Genomic DNA, 22658 nt, shown 5'->3' with positions numbered 1-22658 from the left:
GCCGTAATGATGGAACAACACGTTTCATGGGTGTGTATGTGTTTTTGTCCCCTATTAATCTGATCCGGAAATGTGTGTGAAATCTTGTCACAACTTTGCACGGTATGTAGTTAGAGACAAAAGAATGAATGAATAACTGATTGATTGACAACGATTAGTCATTAGAAACAATCACACAGACAACGTTATTTATCCGGGGCCGTTTTTTTCACACCACACCTGTCAGTCACCACCTGGTTGTTTGTGTTGCCATCCCTGGGTGGATGCTCCTTGCATTGCTGTAATGTTAGTCAAATGATTGCCACATTCTGTAACCTACAATTGCTACTTCCTGACAGGTTGGTCCTGCATTCCATTCCCCAGCTAGGTCACTAAAATAAGCCGCAACGTCTTTTGATGAAGTATGACAGACAGTGGAGGGACACAGCTGGGGACAGGTGATTCAGGTTTGGAGGTTATTGGTTTACACAATCATGGGTGGGTAAAACTGAGGCCCGGAAATGAGTCCTGGAATGATCTCTAGAGAGGGCCAAGAGTAACAGAGAGTATTGTTGTCATACAGGTTTGTCTTCTTACAGACGGATGTACAGTATAGACTTTTCATTGTGTTTCATGCAGTTGAGCAAGAATGCAATTAAGAATTATTTGGAATTCTTTTGAGTTGAGGTGTGGTGTCTTGGGTGCAGTTTGGTTAATGGATTGGTGTGATTACGTTGAGAGGCTGTAACTCAGTAACCAGTTATTTATCAGTTGTATAGATTTTTTTTTTTTTTACATCATACTAATACTGGGTAGGGCCTCCATTTGCTCTCAAAACAGCCTAATTTCTTCTTGGTATTGATTCCAAAAGATGTTGAAAACATTCCATTGAGATTCTGGTCCATGATGACACGATCGCATCACGCAATTCCCGATTTTTCAGGTGCACTTTCAAGCTGTGAATCTCCCGTTCTACCACATCCCAAAGGTTCTATTGAATTCAGACTGGCAAAGCCACTGAAGAACATTGACTTTTGCCTTGTGACATGGTGCATTATCATGTTGGAAGCAGCCATTAGAAGATGGGTACATTGTGGCCACAAAGGGATGCACGTGGTCAGCAACAATACTCAAATAGGCTGTGGCATCCAAGAGATGATTGAGTGGTATTACGGTAACTAGGCCCAAAGTGTGCCAAGAAAACATTCCCAACAGCATTACACCAGCTGAATGAATGAGAAGATATACAGGTGCTCCTAATAAAGTGTTCAGTGAGTGTATTTCCTCCTTGTGATAAAAACACACCTTGTGTTGAATTACAATTTAGCCTTGCAATACAGTCCTTTCTGAATGGATATACTACATCTATCTGAAGACGATTCTCATTCTCATTAGCTGGGGAGGCTGGTGGAGGTAGAAATTGGACGGGCTCATTGTAATGCATGGAATAGAATTAGGAATGGTATCATACACCTGTCAAACACCATTCCTCATTCTATACCATGAATTACAATGAGCCTGTCCTTGGATTTCTACCTCCACCATGCTCCACTGCTCATTAGTCCTGTGTTATGTGTGTGTGTGTGTGGGGGTATGAAGACAAGTGGAAACCGAAGCCATGTTAAAAGAGGGAAACAATGCTGGGTAAACATTGCCATGTGTAAGTCATTACTGTTGTTAGGCTACAGTATGTGCTCCTGTCTGGGTTACCATGGCTTGATAAACACAGTATATCATACAGTATATACTATATAGAGTTGTCTTAGGTGCAACATAATGGTTTCCACAAAAACAAGAATATGGACCATTATCAGTAGAAAGAAACTGACACCACTGATATTTTCTACTCTCTAGGTACTCTAGTAAGGAATGATGAGCAGTGATAATGTGTTGAAAGCTTTGAGGATAAGGGGTAGGCTGTGTTTGAGAAGATGAAGTATTCCTCCATTGTGTTTACCCTATCAGAGGAAACGTTCCCTGCTGGGGTCAAGGGGACTTAAGAATGAAAGAATCTAAATGAAACTGAGGAATCCACATGAGTGTTACTTAGTATGATGAGTGTGAATCACCATAAAATCCCTCAGAATGATTGTCTAGGAGTGATCATTGTATAATTAGGAAAAATAGATCCAATATGGATACCAGGGGAGGCTGGTGGAGATAGAAATCGGAGGACAGGCTTCTTCTAATGCATGGAATGGAATCACACATGTGTGATAGCATTCCTCATCCCATCCCATTAGAATGAGCCTTTCCCGTGATTCTACCTCCACCAACCTCCCCCAATGGATACATACAGGCAATTTCTACCTCCACCAGACTGATGGATACGTACAGGCAGTTTGTTACACAGCAGTTGTAAATCATGTCTGGATACAGTAGTGAGCCTGTGAGTCAGGGTCTGATGTGAAGTCTTCCTTGGAAAGTGGTGTTTGCTCTTTCCGGAGGGCAACTCTCACCCCCGGAGTCACAAGATTGATGGGAAATGAAACCCAGGACGGTTCCACATGGAAGTGAGAATGAACGGAAGTTACATCACAAGTGGATGTCTGTCTAAGATGTGTGTGCGTAGGTTTGCATTTACTGTATGGCATGTGTCACCAGGGAGGATCATTCAGGCAATAGGGTCCTACACATGAGAGGAGTGGGCAAACCTCTCTATTTGTGTGAGCCACCTTTTCAAGAAAAAAAAATGTCGTAGATGATTTAACACTGAGAAGTGCAGTTGGAATCTTTTTTTAGTTGATCGGGTCGGAGTTAAATTATACTATGGTGGATATATTTTGGGGCATAACATATACATTGTAAAGTTTTCATTGTTTTAAGATTGTATATAATATATATCATATTATTGAAATTACCCTTGGGCTCTCAGGAACTAGAGGGAGCAAATCAGCATAGTAATCATTCTACACCTGAGACAATAGAGCCTCCCCACCACGTCAGATCTGCCCAGAGCATCGAGGCTTTTAAAACCTTAGCTAAAACATACCTCTTCTCCCTGGCCTTTGACCTGAGTTGAGCCTGCCTCCCGACAACTGCACTTTTCTGCACTTTTCTTTCTGCACCTGTTGTATTCTGTATTGCACCTTGTTTTTGTTTTTGTGTATTTTTATTAGTTTTTGTTTTTTTTACTAGTGTTTTATCTGTTAAGCACTTTGGTCGGCTGTTTGTCGTTGTAAATGTGCTATATACAATCAACTTGACAATGGAAACCAGTTCCTCCAATCAAGGGCTGGCATTTGCATTGTCACAAAGACCTTGATCACCTCCTTTGTTTAGGCAGAAACTGGAAACAACAATATACATACAGGTATTTATACAGTTTGGCAAGGCCTCCCCAATCCTTCCCAGGATCCTCAGCGCAGAGTGGTAACCTCTCCACCTTTTGTGATCACTCTGTGCGGAGGATTGGGGAGGCCTTGAGGCCTCTGTGAAGGATTGGGGAGGCCTTGCCAAACTGTAAATATGAAATCTTGGGGAGTGTTCAGGACCTCTCTTCATGAACTGACGTCGGCTCTGCATTGTACTTACTACAATAAAGGGTATTTCTCTGTGATGATCTACAGCTCCGGTTTCCTGAATTGTTTTATTGATTAATACTTTCAATTACTAGAGTAAGGTTAAATCCACGACAATAACAATATTGTAAAACAGTATATCGCCCTGTTTGTGTAGCCTATGTGCAACATTACGCCTACATGTCGCTGTACAGTTTAAAATAGTAGGCAGACTGTCTGCACATCCTACTCCAGACACACCAACTGAACCCGTGTGCATGCTCAAGGAATGTCTTTCACTTTCACCTCATTCCTGTGTTGAAATGTTATAACTTATTTGTTTCCAAATGTCGATGTTTTGCAATCTTAAACAAGGTTATTAGTTTGTTAGAATTTGATATTGACAGAAACATGACATGAGCCACCCTCATTGCAAATAAATGAGCGCAGTTCCAGTATGCCAAACTTCTTGCTTCATCAATAGACAGGGGGGGAGGAGAATGAGTTGGCGCGGGAGGTGTGTCTGTCTACCATGTGTTCATATGATTATGAGTTTAAAAGGAATCTCCCAGAAATAGGCAGACATCAGATAATGATTGTTCAACATTTTAGGGAAAGAGCAACGAAGAGGACAGGAAAGAGACGCCACCACTAGCAGCGGACCAAGGCGATCGTCAGACAGTAGGATAGAGTTTGGGAAACTTTGCGATCCAGTTGTACTGTGAAAGCGGCTGTCAGTGGTGACTCAACGCACGCAACCCTAAATATAGTAGCCTATAGGGCTAACACCCCTTGGAAAACTCCTACAGAGACTATTAATAAAAGTGAGTAGAATTTGTTTTACATTATGTCACGTCTTTTTTTATTGATTGGGGGAATATCAGGCTATCACTGTTTGAATTCACTGTGTTCTCGTGAGCTAGAATTATAAGGTTCTTTCTCCGTTTAGGGTATTGAGCGTCAACGTTTTTACATTCCATTACGTTTTGTGAGATGGAACCTTTGTATTTTTTATTAATTACTAACTCAAAAATGTCACACCACACAGGTATTAATAAACACCTAATGGATCAGATTATGTAAAATAAAATAAAAACTCAATTTTGACAAAAATGGAGATAGAACCTTATAGGTCTAATTCTAACGTCACGTTCTGGTAGACTTAAGCAGCTAATGGCATTCGAAGTCAGCCACTCCTGCATTCAAATCGCACTCCCGGTTGTATAGACTCAGTATCTGCCTCCCCTCCTAAATTTCGTTGTTTGGTACCTGTACTGTAACAATGACAAATAAAGTCTATCTATCTATCATCCAATTACAATAAATCAGATTCTCGTTCTCGTGTCAAAGCGCACAGGCGCAGGTTGAATATGATGGGATGCCTTTGGCTGATTAACCGTTCAGCTACTAAGTAAGGTTGTAAATGATTGTACATTTATTTTATTAGGATAAAACCCCTTGAGATGGTGTGGCCATATACTGTGTGGCCATATACTGGTTGGTTTAATTGATTTGGTCAATCATTAAGTTCATAATTAGGCCTACAGTCGATAATCGGTTTTGCTGTAAGGTGTCACACGAAAAGTAGTACTTAGTCTGTCTACGCCTACGGAGTCAATCACATTGAAAGAAGGGGTTAATTTCAGTTGTATTACAAGTACAGAAGCAAAACATCAGATCTATAATTCAAGAGTCAGACAGGTAGGCCTATGCGTCAGATTGATGCAGGTTATAACAACTACAAAAAGGGTGGGTCCTGTAAAAAGCCTATCAGAAACAAAGGATAGCATTATTTTGTGATGTCATGTTAAGGCATTCACACCCTCAGCATGCAACATTACTGACATCATGACTAGCTCAAATGACACTGTCATACAAGGGCACGGCAGCTGAGGCTGGTGGGGGCAGAAATCAGAGGACAATTACATTGTAATGCATGGGATAGAATGAGAAATGCTATGCCATGAGCCTGTCCTCCGATTTCTACATCCACCAGTCTCACTGACACCTAGCTGTATCCACACACGTGTGTTAGTAGGTCGTGACGTTAGAATTATAAGGTTCTATCTCAATTTTTGTAAAAAAATGAGTTTTTTTACATAATCTGATCCATTATGTGTTTATTAATGCCTGTGTGGTGTTATTTTTAAAATGTTGACATTTTTTAGTTAGTAATTCATAAAATACAAAGGTTCCATCTCACAAAACATAATGGAATGTAAAAACGTTGACGCTCAATATCTCTGAACTACCCTAAATGGAGATAGAACCTTATAATTCTAAGCTCACGAGGTGCCAGTGTAATCAGGAGTGAGCTCAGGTCATGGAGCACTGATCTAATACAGATGCAGGCTTCAAAAGTCTACAGTCACGATCAGCTAGCTAGAGGGTAACCACAGGCAACTGAAACTTTAACAGCCAGAGGCTGCACTTCCACTGCTCCTTTTCTATGGTTCAGGTTTTCAAAAATGACTTTTCTGTGTTGATATGAGTGACGACGTACACTCCTATGCTCCTAATGTTGGTGTTAATACCAAGGGAACAGTACTTATTCAGTGTCATTAAAAGTGGAGTACAGGGTACCTCCTTGTTTCCCTCTTGACGTGCAGGACACCACAGTTGTTTTTCAATCACAGAGTTTTCTGTGATGACACAGAGTCACACACGTACGTATGCCCCCCATCCCAGAGGCTCAAGTCAGGAGTAAAGCGGAGGATCGTGCATTGCATCAGCATCTATCCGTTTACTAACCCAACTCCCGAAGGGAAATACACCTTGCTAGAAGAACAACACATTTTATATACAACAACTCAGCAGCTCCATAGCCCTGCACACTGGCATGTTGGCAGAAAAAACCTGAGATTGTAGACCCATTCGACTGTGGACCTAGGAAACACCCAGCTTGTTAACGCCTTGTTGTGAACCTGCAAGGACCCTTTCACTAAGATGGCACATTTTTCTGTGCGCATGTTACTGGCAGGTATGGGTCACCCAAGCGCTCATTAACCCAAGAGGACAATCTTGTGGTTCGAGGGTGACATTTGGGTTTACAAGTCTCAGGCAAGGTGATTCCAAATCACCTCTGCTACACACACTTCCAGGTGTGGATGTGGTGATATTTTGTGTACATTAACTTGAGGGCCGTGCACAGTACAGAGGGATTCTGGTAGATAATGTAGTGTTCTCTGGATGGACTAAGCAGTGTAATGTTGCAAAACAGATTAGGTGGTTTAATAAAAGTTATGAATTCAAATAATTTAATCAATTACAGAGCGCAATCCCAGGATCTCTTTATTCCGCAATGAAACAGCTGTGACTGATGCTCAGTGGAGGTAGATTGTATACAAGACACTCACATGCAGTTTAGCTATTGTGTATGTTCACAATCCATTTATATTGTATTGTTTATATTGTAGTATTAGACTATAGATATAACACACACATGATATTGTGTATTCTTTCATTGACTGAAGGCCACATTGAAAGCAGGCCATAATCATTGCCATGTGGGACACATACCCATTCCATGCAGTCTTGTTCTTTGACACCGCTCGTTCGTTGACACCGCCCGTTCTATGACACCACCCATTCTATGACCACCACATTTTTGGCACTTGGGCGGGTGGGGGGGTAATAGTGTAGCTTCACTCTACTCTACACTCACTAAAATTAGTTTGTGTAGAGTAGATGTGACCTCTTTATTTTTACACATTTTCAGTATCACATTTCATGAAGGTGTCCTTTATAAAAGGGTTCATAACATTATTCATAAATAGTTTAAAACTCTGGACTATTTGTTTATATATCCTTTATAACTCATTGACAAGCAGTTATAACTCATTAGTTCAGATTATTCGCTTTATGCTTGCCAAACACTATAAAGAGCTTAAACTTAGATGCACAGTTAATAATGCTCTAATGGTTTATACAGTGTGAATATAGATTAAAGTTTGTATTTGTATTGTCTGTCCAGCATTCGGTTGCATTGTTCTAATGTCCCTCTTATTCCATGTAATCACATATCCCAGTAAGGCTACAGCTATTAAAGTTATAGCCAATAAAGTTGTATTCAATTGAATTGAGTTTAAGAACGTTAGCTACAAAGTCTGGAATGTGTTCTCCATCTCTCTTTCTCGCTCTCTCTCAGTTGGTTTTCGGTCTAATGTCAGAGGTGTTCATGTTGTGTGTGATGTAGAAGACACACTCCATTCTTTATCTGTACATAACTTCACTCTCCTCCTTTCTTTCACGCTCCTCATCAGCATGTCCATAAGGAAGGAGCTGGCCGTGTCTTTGTGTTGCCTCATAGAGTGTGCCCTGTCACTGTGTAGAAACAGTCAGTGAGAACCAGGAATGCAGGGAGACGGTGGGAAAGGCTTTCAGAGAGAGACTAAAGAAGTTTCTGGAAAGGCTTTTACAAAAAGGATTATTGCTAATGTGGGGGGGGTCAATGAAATAGAGTTGGACAAAGGAGGGAGGAGGGAGAAATTAAGAGATGGTGGAAGAGAATGACAGAGGGCCAGAAAACAGCCAAGAAAACAACTCATGATGATGACATGATAAAGTGGGTTAGGGTTAACCCTCTAACCCTAAACTGTATTTTTGATATGGTTTTTGCAATGATTACACACTGATGACACCATAGCTTTTATCCGCCCAAAGTCACAGACAAACTAGATTATTCTTTATTATTTAGTTTAGTTTAGTTTAGTTTATTAGTTTATTATATCGAGGACAATCCAAATACATGAACCATATAAAATACAGTAAAAAAGGCAGCGTTAGCCTAGTCGGCTAATTTTCAGCTGAAGTCCCCGGCCAGTTGCAACATGGCATCCTGAAAAGTAACGTCATTAGTTAAAATAAAACATTTAAATATTCTAAGAACACGTGGCTGAGACAAGGTACCCCAACATCACACTTGACAAAAAACACACGTAAGCAAGCTGAGGTGATTGAAGGGGCTACAACAAACACCACATACACACTTATGGGGGCAGCGACATTTCAAGCACATAGAAGCCACAGGACAATTACAGGCCACACAACATTAAGCACTTACAAACAGCAATACATTAAACAAAACAAAACATACAAAAAAAGGCATTATGGGGAGGCAGCACAGAGAGGGATTAATGAGGACAAGTATAGTTCTGTGTCAGCCAGGCTTTCATGTGTGTTGTGAAGGTGGAGTAAGTATGTATGTCTTTGAGTTGGTTGGGTAGTGAGTTCCAGTTTTCTATTGCTATCACTGAGAAGGATTGCTTACTGAAGGTGCTTTTCCTGAATGGAACTATAAGGTCGCCACGAGAGGTGCTTCTGGTGGGCCGTAAGCTGTGGTCACGCTGGTTTATGAAAGAGTTAAGCGGGGGAGGAGCTTTGTTATGCAGAATTTTATGGATGAGACAGATGTTTTTGTATTTGATGGTGTCTTCCCAGCTAAGGTATTTACATTTGTCTAGGATGGTACAGTAGTGTGTGCTGTTGGGCTTCTGGTCCATGACCTTAAGGGTCCGCTTGTATAGGGTGGCTAATGGCTTTAGGGAAGTGCTGTATGCATGGCCCCAGCTTGTCAAACAATATGTGAGGTGCGACATAATTGATGCGTCCATATATAGTTTGGCAGCACTCATGGTCAGTGAGCTTCTGATGTACCTGAAGTTTGCCAGACCAAACTTCACCCTACCAGACACTTTCTTGATGTGCTCTTTGAAAGTCAGGTTTGAATCAATGATGATCCCTAAATATTTGAACGACGGAACTATACTAATGTTTTGCCCTGAAATGGTTATGTTTGCCGTGGTCATATTGTGTTGTTTGGAGAAGAACATTCCTACAGTTTTATTAACGTTGAGCTGGAGGCAAGAGCTGTTGAGCCATTTGGTGACCTTTTCCATAGCAGAGCTAAGTTTGGCAGCTGCCAGGTGTTTGTTCTTGTCATGCACATATAAAACAGTGTCATCAGCATACATTTGTACATGCACTTCTGGGCAGACAGATGGTAGGTCGTTGATATATAGGCTAAACAAGAGTGGGCCAAGTATGGAGCCTTGTGGTACCCCGGTGCAAGACATGATGGTAGGTGAGCGCTGATTGTTTATCTGGACTAGCTGATTTCTGTCTGATTGACTCTGATTGAGTTACACATATCGATGTATCATTTTGATAACTGCTCAGAATGTACTATACTCAACAACCTCTCTCTGTTTCCCAGCATGCCTGTGGAAACGCTGTCAATCAGAGACCGGTCTGCCGTCGGCCGGTTCCCGACGGTTACCCTGGGATTGTGGGAGGAGCCTGAGCCTGAGGATGAGAAGAGTCTAACGAAGGAGGACGACAACAACGAGGGGGCGTGTCGCCGCTGGCTGCGTAAGATCTGTCCCTGCTGTCCCTGCTGCGGTGTCCGACCCAGCGACGACGATGACGACATCATAGACGGGGATCCGGAAAAGGATCCGGAAAAGGATCCGGAAAAGGATCCAGAACCGGGATCGAATGGGGAGATAAACGGGGGTATGGATACCGAGAAGCCGGTAACTGATGGTGACGAGCTTGAAGGTAATTAGCTGGCTTCTAAAGGCCACTGTACTACACCTTTATCACATGCAGGACATTGTGACAAAAAAGGTTGACTTTGTCTCTCATGTTTTATCTGATCACCCTGTCAGAGCTGTTACTGACGGTGCGATCTGTGGACCTGATGACGGCCAAGACGGGCCAGAACCGCACGGAGCACCACACAGACCGCTACTACGGCGATGATGACCTCATCATCCGGCGGGGACAGACTTTCCAGATGTGGATAGACCTCTCGCGACCTTTTGACCCCAACACGGACAAACTCCACCTCGAGCTTAAGACAGGTCAGTCAGTGAACCGTTCTGTTGAGTCATGAGCTGTGACCCAACAACACTGAGCTGTGACCCAACAACACTGAGTTGTGACCCAACAACACTCTCTTCTCTCCTGTAGCCCTTCCGAGCAGCCCCCTGGGAAAAGACACATGATAACAGTACACTCTTTATAAGCAGGGATATCCTGGGAACTAAGAGAGAGAGAGAGAAAGTGTGTGTGTGTGTGTGTGTGTATTTATAAGAGAATGCTTGCCTCTCAGCGTTCCTTGTTCCCCCACTTTGTTTTGGTGGTTATTGCCATGGTAACGACAGTGCAGAATGGGGTGGCTCCATGCCAGAGCTCCCCTCCCAAAATCCCCTCCGTCCACTGCCGACTCACACCCAGCAAAAACAACTTAACCGCCCACACGCAACTAAGACTCATCATCCATGCTTTGCCCGCATTCTTTTTACAAAATTGCAAAATTGCTACGTCACATTCGTCTCACATTCTATAGTGCACATACAAATCAAATCAAACTAAAATCAAATCAAATGTTATTTGTCACGTACTGCATATCGCATACAGTTGTAACTGACATAGTGATGCTTCGGGATATTGAAACCATGCTCAACAACAGCAGTCAGCATACTGTATGTGGTCCAGGTTGTACATGTGATTGTATTGTTGTGGTCCAGGTTGTACATGTGATTGTACATATTCAGTGTGCATGTTGATAGTAAAGGTTGTATCTGAGTCTTTCCATGTGTTGAGCCTGCTAGGTGTCAGGCGGTGTAATAATAGTTGAGCAGCAAGCTGCTGTCTGAGCTATGCTGGTATTTATAGTACAGAAACATGCAACACAAATGCTGCTGTTCAGAATCAGTAAGAGAGAGAGAGAGAGAGAGAGAGAGAGAGAGTGTGTGTGCGTGCGTGTGTGTTTCTAATAGAAATAAGAGTTCTGTGCTACGCTATTGTGTGTTCTTAAACACACCCCGGTAGAGGTAGGAATGCAGGGTGCGGTCTGGCACATTTTAATAGGGGTTATGATGATAACATGTGTGCCTTTGTTACATTTTTTATTATCAAATAAATCTCCTGTTTGGAATGGGCTGCCAACATACCATCTGATTATGTTTTTCCCTGAAAGCAATAACTTACAAATAAGCAAAGATATGAGTCAAACTAATTATACAGTAGCATCCACCTTAGCTTGCTACTAATTAATTTGTCATTGGTGTCACCGTTTTTAAAAAATATTTCATTTATTTAACCTTTATTTAACCAGGAGGTCCCTTGAGCCAAGAAAGCACACCAGTATAGGTACACGTTTACACAATTGGTGAATAAACCGGAATAAATAACAGACAAGGGATAACAGATACATATAATAAAATCCATTTTAGGAGTAGCAATGTCACCCAATTTCCAGTCAGAGCTTTGAACTCTCCCAGCGAGACGAGATTATTAATCTGTAGTGTGTTCTAGAGGTTATTCCATGACCAGGGTGCAAAATAAGAGAAATCTGCTCTGCCAAGTTCCAAGTGAATCCTGGGTACCCGGTAGAGCAACCATCTAGTGCTGTTGGTGAGTGACATGAGATTACATAGATATGATACTTAACCTATGTGTGTTTGTGTGTCTCCAACAGGACCCCTGCCCATGGTGTCAAGGGGCACTCATGTCATCATCCCATTAGTGGAGGAGCTGGAGGACGACCGGTGGGAGGCCAAGATCGTGAAACAGGACGGCAACAGGCTCAAGCTGTCCGTCAACTCCCTGCCCACAGCAGTGATTGGCCGATACCAGCTCCTTGTGGCAATACACAACCCGAAGGGAGAGGCCCCGTCAATACACGACTCAAAAAATGACATCTACATGCTGTTCAACCCATGGTGTTTAGGTAATTGGCCGTTGATAAAGCTGACTCCCTTTGCCTCTCTTGACAAAGAGAGCCTATGAAGAGAATCTACTGTATGTTACTGTCTTTAGCCAATCAGAGTGATTCGTCATACTCAAGACATTGATCGGCATCTGTTCTGGGCCAATCATAATAGGATCTCTGGGTGGTTCTATGGAACCTGATCTGATCATTAGATAAAGACACATAATATGGGTGTCATGAAGAAACTACGGTATGTATCAGGAGTGGACATCCACCCTTCTGTGAGCCCAAAACACTCAATAGTCCACTGCACCCTAATTCCAAGCTGATGAAATCACAATCACACTTTAGAAATGTCTCATATTTTTTATTCAAGCTGCTATCTTAACTAGGTCCCCCCTGAAAACAGGTCCTCTGGCCTCAATGGGACTTAATGTAACGACTGGAGTAGCTCGGGCAAAGGACTGAATTGCACGACTGGGAGACAAAAATCCTGAATCAAGAGTCTTTACTTTCAAAAAGGGTTCAGTACACGGGTAGTCAGTCAGGAGATATATAATCCGGCAAGGACAAAACAAAAAGGCAAAGTCAGGGAAACTAGCTAAATAGATATATTTAAAAAAGGAATATTCAACACAAGGATAAATCGCTGGAACGTTTGACACAAGGGACAAAGACGAACTGGCACAGAGAAAGGGGAGTACACAGACTAAATACACTGGAGAGGGCAGGATGATGAGGGACAGGTGAGACCAATCAGAGAGGAGTAAACAATCACACAGACAGGAAACAAACAAGGGCAGGAAATGAAGTATCTGAAACGAGAGATAATAATAATAACTTTTTATTTGTATAGCGCTTTTCCTGCAAACGTTGCAGCTCAAAGTGCTCCAATCATGATATAATCATAATTTAATGATATACCGTAGTCATTTAAAGGCAATATTATGAGGTGAGGTGAGTATATCAACATGAAACAGGAAACTATGAATGACATGAAACAAACAATAACATAAACTAAGGAGCGGGGCGAGACGTGACACTTAAAATAAAGTTAAAACAACATTTTAAAAACAAAAACGCCTTTTGAATAACCTTATCCTGGCTTTAACTTGCGTCTCTCTCCCTCTCTCTCTACCAGATGACACGGTGTACATGGATGATGAGGAGGAGAAGGGGGAGTATGTCCTGAATGATGTCGGCAGGCTCTACTATGGCACGGAGAAACAAATCGGAGCTAGAACGTGGGACTACGGACAGGTAAGGAGGGAAAGTGTGTGTGTGGGGGGGGGTCAGGTGATTGTAAAACATGGGGTGTATTCGGGGAGGTGAAATCTTCATGACTTTTTGACATGCCTGTGATGGGGCGGCTGTGGCGCAGGAGGTAGAGCCGGCGTCTAATAAGGTCTGACTAAGGTCAGCAGATCGGAGGTTCGAACCCCGGCTGGCCACATGTCGAGGTGTCCTTGGGCAAGACACTGTACCCCTAATTGCTCCCAATGAGCGGGCCGGCGCCTTGCATGGTAGCTTGCCGCCATTGGTGTGTGAATGTGTGTGTGTGAATGGGTGAATGAGAGGCCGTTGTAAAGCGCTTTGGAATAAGGCGCTATATAAATCAGTCCATTTCATGCATGTTCTAAAACAGTACACAACACTTTCTATAACGTTCGACATTCCTCAACGGACCCACAGAGTGAGTAGGGAAGACCCACCTGACTGACCTATTCCCCTGTCTCTTTCTCCTTCCATCTCTCTCTCTCTCTCTCTCTCTCTCACTCTTTCTCTCTCTCTCTCTCTCACTCTTTCTCTCTCTCTATCAGTTTGATGAGGGGATCCTTGCCGCCTGTCTCTTTGTTTTGAAGAACAGTGAGATCCCTCCCTCCGGGTGGGGAGACTCCGTTAATGTGGTGCGAGTCATTTCAGCCATGGTGAGTCTGAGTCCTGACAAACACACAAAAACAACACATGTTTTTTTTTTTTTTTAAACTGCAACATCACAAATCCATCCTTTCCAACTTAACGATGGCAACTTGCACCTCCTCTTTCTAATCTTAAAACTGAATACAAAGTGAAACACGCATCCCATTGTTTTCCAGATCAACTCCCCTGATGATCGTGGGGTTGTGGCAGGAAACTGGTCAGGGAACTACATAGGCGGGGTATCGCCCACCACATGGAGTGGCAGTATGGAGATCCTGAAGAAGTACCACGACGGGGGAGGCACACCGGTCAACTATGGCCAGTGCTGGGTCTTCTCTGGGGTCACCACCACAGGTAGATAATGTGTGTGTGGGTGTATGTGTGTGTGTGGGTGTGTGTATGTGTGTGTGCGTGTGTGCAATTAAATCAAATGACTTACTGTATATGAGAGGGAAAAATGAGTGCTATGTTCATAACATGCATTAACCCCTCCTCCACCCCATCCTCCCCCTCTTTCAGTGTTGAGGTGTTTGGGCATTCCCTCCCGTAGTGTGACCAACTACAACTCAGCCCACGACACGGACGTCTCCTTGACGACAGACGTGTACTTCGATGAGAATTTGGAGCCTTTAGCTCACCTCAATGCTGACTCCATATGGTATGATATATAATAATATCTCACATCATTTCACATCATTCACCACTTGAATTTAGATGTAAACCCTGCCCTCCAAAAAAAATCATAGACAGGAAAGATCGATGTTAGACCTCATGTGCCACAGTGTTGTAGCTCTTCCAGACACATTTTTCCATTCTTGAGCTTTCTTTGACTGGCTCCAAGGCTAGCATTTAGCCATACTAGTGTACATGAATACAAGTATGACCGAGAAAGTGTATGGATGAGCCTACAACACTAGTAAGTGGAATATTAGGTCTAAACTATCCCTTTTTTTAATATAAATAGGACAAGACAATAAATAAGACAGATAGATAAGACAATAAATAACATTTTAAAAATCTCTCTCCTCAGGAACTTCCATGTGTGGAATGACTGTTGGATGGCTCGTCCAGACTTGCCACCGGGTATGGGCGGCTGGCAGGCTGTAGACGCCACCCCCCAGGAGACCAGCCAGGGCACCTTCCGCTGTGGCCCCGCCTCTGTCACTGCTGTCCGCAATGGTCAAGTGTTCCTCAAACACGACTCGCCCTTCGTCTTTGCCGAAGTGAGTCTCCCCCTAAATGTTTGCCTAGCCCTCTTTTGTACATGCTGAAATGTATTTCCCATACGGTACCTCTCTATATCTGAGCTCGCCCCCCCTTCCTCATCCACCTCCTCGTCCTATTCCTCATCCTCGTCCCCTCAATCTCAACCAGTTTCTTTCTACCTAAATTAGGTTTACTGAAGTGGATTGCATTTATTAGACTTAAATTTTTCCTAGGTCTTAAGGCACTTTACAATGTCAGATGGGTTAGCTCAAGCGCACAATAACAACATTGCCGTGTCTCAAACTGTATCCCATTTCTCCACCTCCTCCTAAAGTATTCAAAGTGGGGGGGGGGGGGAAAGCATAGGATGGGTCAAAGCATGGGCACACCCTAACCCTAACCCTAACCCATGGGCGTGAATAAAGTCGCCCAAATGATCAACATTCTAGAGTGCCACGGGTGAAATGCACAAGTTATGATGCTTCGTTTTGTAGCCAACCAAAGAATTCTTTGGCAGTTAGTGAGTTAAGGGAAGAGGGTGTAGAAATGGGACACATTGTCAGAGTCCTCCATCTCAACCACTGTCTCTCATGCAGGTGAACAGTGATAAGATCTACTGGCTGAGGAATGAAGATGGCACATTCACTCAGTTCCACAGTGAGAAGAACGGGGTGGGCCACAACATCAGCACCAAGGCTGTGGGTTCTGACGAGCGCAATGACATCACTCACCTCTACAAACACCCTGAAGGTATCATCACATTGACATGCAATTGCAAACACTGCCACACATGCACTGAGAAGGTCATAAGGTCATAGGGGATAAGATCTCACAATTCTCTTCAAGCACCCAGAGGACAACTTGGTAAATCTGTACAATGTTTCTCTCCAGTCTAGGGAGTTTTTATTTTTATTTGGCTTGCTTTTTTGGGGTCTATATGTCGTTTATATTCTTATATTCTAGATAGTTAGTATCTAGTTGTATCTAGTGCAACTTATAAGTCGTTATAGGCAGACTTCTCATAAAAAGACTAATAATGCATTATAAGAGCGCATTATAACGGTACGCTAAGGAAAGTGATAATCTATTAACTCCTTGTCATTATCTCCATCAGGTACAGAGGAGGAACGCATCGCTGTGGAAACGGCCTGCAGCTATGGCTCCAAGCCAGACGCTTATTCCTCTGCTGTGGCGGAGGACGTCTCCATCGAGGTGACGATGGACGGGGAGGGACCTCGCATGGGGGGCGACGCGGAGCTCACCTTGGTCTTGCGCAACGCCAGCTCTCAGCCACGTACTACCACTATCCACAGCCAGGTGGCAGTCATGTATTACACTGGCGTGCTAAAGGCCACTGTCAAGAAGGACAAAACTCTGGTGGAGCTATTGCCCAATGAGGGTAAGGCAAACTGCGAGGGCTACTTTGTATGAAGTCTTAGTGACACGTCAAGTCAGGTCGTTTTCTTTTATTGCATATATTACGGTACATGTGGGAATACGGTACATGTGGGAAAACTAGGGTTAGGGTTAGGTGCTACGTCGACTTGGTGGTACATGCTGGCATGTCTAACCCCAACCCTAATCCTAACCCTAACCCTAACCCTACCCCTAACCCTAACCGTAGCACCCTAGCACCTAACCCTAACCCTAGTTTTCCCACATGTACCGTATTCCCACATGTACCGTAACACATACACATACAGTATTTTATTGCATACACATGTCCCCCCTCCCCTCTCATCTCCTCCCCTCTCCTCTCAGTGAAGAGCCTGGATTGGGTTCTTGAGTACCAGCACTACCAGGACCAGCTGGTGGACCAGGCTGCTCTGATGCTGACTCTGTCTGGCCGGGTGACTGAAACCAGGCAGGTTCTGGCCACTCAGTTCAGCTTCCGACTCAGGACCCCTGACCTCATCATAAAGGTGAGCCAATCAACCAATCAAGAAGGAAGAATGAACTGATGAACCTTATCCACAGCATGTGTTTATCTATCCGCACATCCGTGAGATCTGTTAGATTGTTTACTAGTGTCTACTGACATAGTACTGTTAATGTTGTGTTTTAATGTTTGTTTTTTGTCATCTATCCCTCGTAGCCTGTTGGAGAGGCTGTGGTGGGGAAAAAGATGGCAGCTGAGATTTCCTTCACCAATCCACTCCCACGCACGCTGAAGGGGGTAGTGTTCCACGTGGAGGGCTTGGGCCTGCAGAGCGGTCGACAGATAGTTGTGGGGTGAGAAAAATATATGATACGCTTTTCCTTTAGCTATTTATTTTCCCCACATCCAATACCATCTGTCACATGGACAAGGGTTTTGTTGTAAGTCCTTAGAAACGCTGCTTCAGTCTCGACGACTGAAAAATAAATGTGCACTGACTCATTCTATAATGTGTGATGTTATTTAAAAAAAATCTTTATTGTTTTATGTCATTTCATGCCACGTTGCTATTCTTCTTTCATGCTACGAACATACAGAGTTCTGAGTCTCTCTCTCCTCTCTCTCAGTGATATTGGCAGTCGCGCCTCTGTGACTCTGACAGAGCACTTTGTCCCGGCCCTGGCCGGCCCCAGGAAACTTCTGGCTTCACTGGACTGCCGGCAGCTCACACAAGTCCACGGTGTGGCTAGCATCAATGTGCGGGAACAATGAGCCGGGCCTCACACCCCATAGGCCCTGTCCGAAGCACTGTTGATGTTGGAAGGCGTCTCCTGCTCTCTCTTCACACTGATGTTGATTCTACCAACGCTTATAATGTTGTTCTGGTCAAGAGTCAAGACTTGAGGCCAAGGGAAACTCTTCATCATGTTAAACTAGAGCATTTAGCTAAGCTGAACTGAATGTACAGTCTTAGGCCTATCTTTTTTGTGTATCCTTAATGTTGTCTTAACATAATATAATAACATATATGTCCATCCTCCCTACTTTACATGGTACTCTCATTTCATAAATGAGAGATGTTATGACTGGATCACCACATCAGAAGTGCCTACAATATAGAATTGCAGTCTTTACATGAGTAGCATTTTAGTAGGCTTCTTGCTCCACTGCATGACATTTCAAAATCAGTTTAGCTGTTGCACAGAGCATCAACTGTGTGACACATGGGAACAATAATATCACTTTAGGATATGTCCTCCAGAGTTGATTGTTTGTTACCATATACTGTATGTTTTACTGTAAATCTGAAATATTGGTGTGGGTTTTTGATAAGTTGAAAAAACTGGAACTCGTGATGTGTTTGTCCATATGCAGTGCGTGTGAAAGAATATTCTATGTGAACAAGTCAGTATTATGAAGTCAAGCTTGGGGAAACTCTGGGTTCCATCCAACGCTTTCAGAATGTAAGTCTTCTAGCACTATTATGTGCTGTTATTGTGCACTACTCATTCCACAATCAGCTCAGAATTATGAAGAAAGAACCCAAAGTGGGTTTAACAGATGTATAATCTGTGGAAGCATATACATGTTGTTGAACAGAAGGCTTTAACTGTAAAAATGAAACATTGTATGTATCGCTATTTAATATTGTTTTATATATATAATGCTAGATATGTCAATACAGTGAATTAAATTAAAAGCTGTTAGTGGTATTTATTTCCTCAACTTCTTATGACTGAGTGTATGTACTTCAAATTATTCATTTGTTTGTAATGGATTTGTGTGTGGAAGGCTGACAGCAACGGAACGGATCATTCTGTACGCACGCACACACACACACACACACACACACACACACACACACACACACACACACACACACACACACACACACACACACGCACGCACGCACGCACGCATGCACACACACACACACACACACACACACACACACACACACACACACACACACACACACAGATCAGGTCAGCCCAAAAATAAATTGCATGTTTGAAATCAACACAGACAAAAAGACAATCAAAAAGGCAATCTGACAATAAAGTTTAAATGATGCTTATCAAGGCAAAATCTTGATGAGTTCAGAATTGATTTCAATTTTCACATTCTATCTTATTTTTGCTGAGTCTTGCATCACTGTGAATGGAGTAGATCAGGGCACAACAGTAATTTAAAGACTCCCTCAAAACCTCAAGCTAGTAGACTCCAAGGGTCACGATAACACTCAGGGACGTCTTTCCTAACTGCGGCGGATGGGTACATGAACATTATGTAACAGTGACTAATTCATAATGGTTACACAATGATGTAAATGAAAGAAGTATCTTATTAAAGTAATGTGACAGGGGGATCGAATTGATACATGTATTCACGATGGGCTTGTGGTAAACGGAACCAAAAAACTGGAAGCCAAGTGTGGCAGAGGGGAATATTATTGTCGTTACACCACTGGAAACATACACGTCATTTTTATGCGGCTTTTGACTTGACAGACGCGACAACCCGCTCAGAAATTCTTAATTACACTTCTTAACACACACAAACAGAAACATCAAACATGTCCAATTCAGTCATTTCCGTTATAGGTCGCTTCATAGAGGAATACGCGAGCAGAACATCGACTAAGTTGAAGGTGGTGGACGCATACCTGTTCTACATCTTGTTGACCGGGGCGCTGCAGTTCCTCTACTGCCTGCTGGTCGGCACCTTCCCGTTCAACAGCTTTCTGTCCGGCTTTATATCTTGTGTTGGAGCGTTCATCCTGGGAGGTAAAGGATTTACAGTAAAGTCGTGACGTTAGAATTATACGGTTCTATCTCCATTTTTGCCAAAATGTATTTTTTTTTTTTTTTACATAATCTGATCCATTAGGTGTTTATTAATGCCTGTGTGGTGTTATTCTTAAAATGTTGACATTTTTGAGTTAGTAATTCATAAAATACAAAGGTTCCATCTCACAAAACATAATGGAATGTAGAAACTTTGACGCTCAATATCTCTGAACTACCCTAAACGGAGATAGAACCTTATCATTCTAAGCTCACGATTTGTGACTGATCATTAAGTCTCCACAATACGTATAGGCTATGTAGAGGAGATTCGGCAAAAAAAATGCATAACCTTAAACCTATAGGCTATATTCACGTTCAGTTGACGACAGCTCAGTGTAATTATTCTTATTTAGGTTAAGGATGTTCCTCCTGATTAATTTCCATTTCCCTAGTTTGGCCCTGACCTTGGCTGTAGTTGATTACTAGCCCTGCTGCCCCAGACATTTTTTAGCAGTCACCAAAAAATAGTAAATAGGTTTAGCTTCTTCTGATATGAGGAATTTCTCTGGTTAATTTTGTTTTTACTCACATGTCATAATATATACCTTGTGATGTTAGCCAACTGTTCTGTTTATCATAACTGGCTGGATTCCTAGGGATAGTGTCAAACAGGCCTAAATCTCCTGGGGTGAGGTCAGGACCCTTTCCGTGCGAAAGGATTTTACGACCACTGATGTAACTTGTTAACCATCTATAAATATTGTAACTATCCCGTAGTCTTTGCTCATTCTATGCGGAACTAACAGTTTCCATCCTCTTTGGCTACATATGTTTGCTTCCTTCGACTGAGTAGTTACATTTTTGGCCCCCAACTTACGGGAAAGGTTTCTTATAACAGAACATTGGTAATTAACTGGAAAGTTACTGATGACATAAGAAGAAGAAGTAATTGTACCCCTCTTTTCCCACGTCTGTACAGTGTGCCTGCGTATCCAGGTCAATCCAGAAAACAAAGGAGAGTTCCTGTCCATATCTCCAGAGAGGGCCTTTGCAGACTTCTTATTGGCGCACACTGTCCTGCACCTAGTGGTCGTCAATTTCATTGGTTGAGAAGATCTAATGATTTGGATCCCCATATCAGGTCCGAACGGTACGCTGCACACCACCAACAATGCTGAGATCTGCATCCTAATTTGGATGATGTTAATTGCAGAACTTTTGCATTTGATCATGCGTTTTATATCAATGGGTGCCGTATGAAGTGTTTAGCCTGTTACTTGTTTTTTTGTTGGTGTGGCTAATGCAAGGGGTAAAATCACTAATTGTCATGTAATTGTCATTGTAACTGCTAATGGCCCCTGGTCATAGCATACTTTTTCTTATGATGACTGTTGGATAGATGATTCACTTACTTAGACAAATGTATTTGTTGTAAGTCTGCTAAATCTCACAAATGTAAATGTAACATTCTGTATCCGAACATTACTGACATTGTCCTTATTTATCTTATTTCACAGCAAGAGACATGACCAAAATCCCAGATGCATCTGTCACCTCAAGACAACATTCATACAATAAAGATTGTGCCACTCTTATTGGGCCTGGCTGAAAACAGAGAAACTCAATAATGTGTCTACATGACAGACAGACAATAGCGTCATCATATTTGTCAATTTTTTTTTGATTTGTTACTGAAAATACTTTGTACTGTTTGTACGATTGTTGTGTTTGAATTGAGATTGAAATAAAATAAAGAATAAAATGACACATGGCTTGTTTGACTTGACAAAATTTAACCCCACTAGAATACAGGTGAGAACAGGCGGCATCAATGTATCTGTGCAGTCTCAAGTTGGACAATGAAGTACAAGTTTGACTTCATAACACAACCATTAACTGAACATATGCAATCAATAGTCTCGGACACACTTGCTGATTAATTTAGTCTGCTTAAGATAGAGTCGCAAGATTGAGGCTCAGTTTATAGGGCGAGGACATTTGCTAAACATTGATCCGTTGAAACATGGTCAGACGTCTGGATGAGGCTGATCGGTTGTTGCTGTTACAACGTGGAGAATATCAGTGGCGAAAACGGAAGAATCAGAATCTAAAACGGTTACGGCGCGGGAAGGGGAAATAGATAATGATGGCGTGACGTTTTAATGGGGTACAGAAATGCGGTTTCAAATCTTTTAAATCGGATGCAGGTGATAGATGGTGGTGACTGCTAACTATTTTGGCAATGCCACCCTAAACACTAGTGAGGATCAATTAGTACAGGCATTATACAATATGACCTCAGACAAATTGCAACAGAAACTCTTTCAACTGTCCTAGTCTCATGGATATGTCCTTCATAACATATCAAAAGTCTTAAGAAATCCAAGTGGTGGAAAGTATTGAAAAATACTGAAACTGGTGATGCCACAATTTCCCATTGACGCCCATGTTAAATCATGTTTTTATGCATGTCTTCTTGTCTGATGTCTACACAAAGTGTTCAATGCTGTCCACAATCACCCAGAAACTGTTTTACATGAGACATGGAGTTGGATGCAGTACTATATGTGTGTAAAAGGACATTCTTAACCTATAGATGCATACAGGTAAGTGGGTCAAGATGAAACAGTGGGTTTGTTTTCTTGCAATATATTTGTAATGAAAGG

At 42.5% G+C, this 22658-nt stretch overlaps 2 protein-coding genes across 3 annotated transcripts; both read left to right on the top strand.

Moving 5' to 3' along the window:
* Positions 1–9694: 9694 nt before the first annotated feature.
* On the top strand, positions 9695–17974 carry LOC308155501 (protein-glutamine gamma-glutamyltransferase K-like; the record flags this gene model as incomplete). Its single annotated transcript, XM_080528829.1, has 13 exons — positions 9695–10037; positions 10148–10342; positions 11965–12216; positions 13340–13458; positions 14019–14126; positions 14295–14472; positions 14638–14776; positions 15149–15341; positions 15921–16074; positions 16439–16723; positions 17086–17246; positions 17420–17556; positions 17830–17974. The coding sequence occupies 13 exons, from the start codon at positions 9695–9697 to the stop codon at positions 17972–17974; spliced, it is 2409 nt and encodes an 802-aa protein (XP_080384955.1).
* Positions 17975–19685: 1711 nt separating this feature from the next.
* Positions 19686–21751, top strand: LOC308176017 (dolichyl-diphosphooligosaccharide--protein glycosyltransferase subunit DAD1-like). Of its 2 annotated transcripts, none has more exons than XM_080550613.1 (3): positions 19686–19989; positions 20972–21133; positions 21510–21751. In XM_080550613.1, exons 1-2 carry the CDS (start codon positions 19779–19781, stop codon positions 21100–21102), a joined length of 342 nt encoding a protein of 113 aa, XP_080406739.1. In that variant the 5' UTR covers positions 19686–19778; the 3' UTR covers positions 21103–21133; positions 21510–21751. The 2 variants fall into 2 exon arrangements, with proteins under 2 accessions (XP_080406739.1, XP_080406738.1); XM_080550612.1 differs by having other exon boundaries at positions 20972–21142.
* Positions 21752–22658: the final 907 nt, after the last annotated feature.

This window comes from Nansenia antarctica, assembly GCF_963989245.1.
Source record: "Nansenia antarctica genome assembly, chromosome: 1".
NCBI lineage: Eukaryota > Metazoa > Chordata > Actinopteri > Argentiniformes > Microstomatidae > Nansenia > Nansenia antarctica.
This window is presented reverse-complemented; position numbering and strand designations above follow the sequence as displayed.

Coding starts and splice junctions, on each gene's coding strand:
- LOC308176017 (XM_080550613.1), top strand. CDS start 19,779: ATGTCCAATTCAGTCATTTCCGTTATAGGTCGCTTCATAGAGGAATAC. Junction 19,990..20,971: donor TGGAGCGTTCATCCTGGGAG/GTAAAGGATTTA, acceptor ACGTCTGTACAG/TGTGCCTGCGTATCCAGGTC.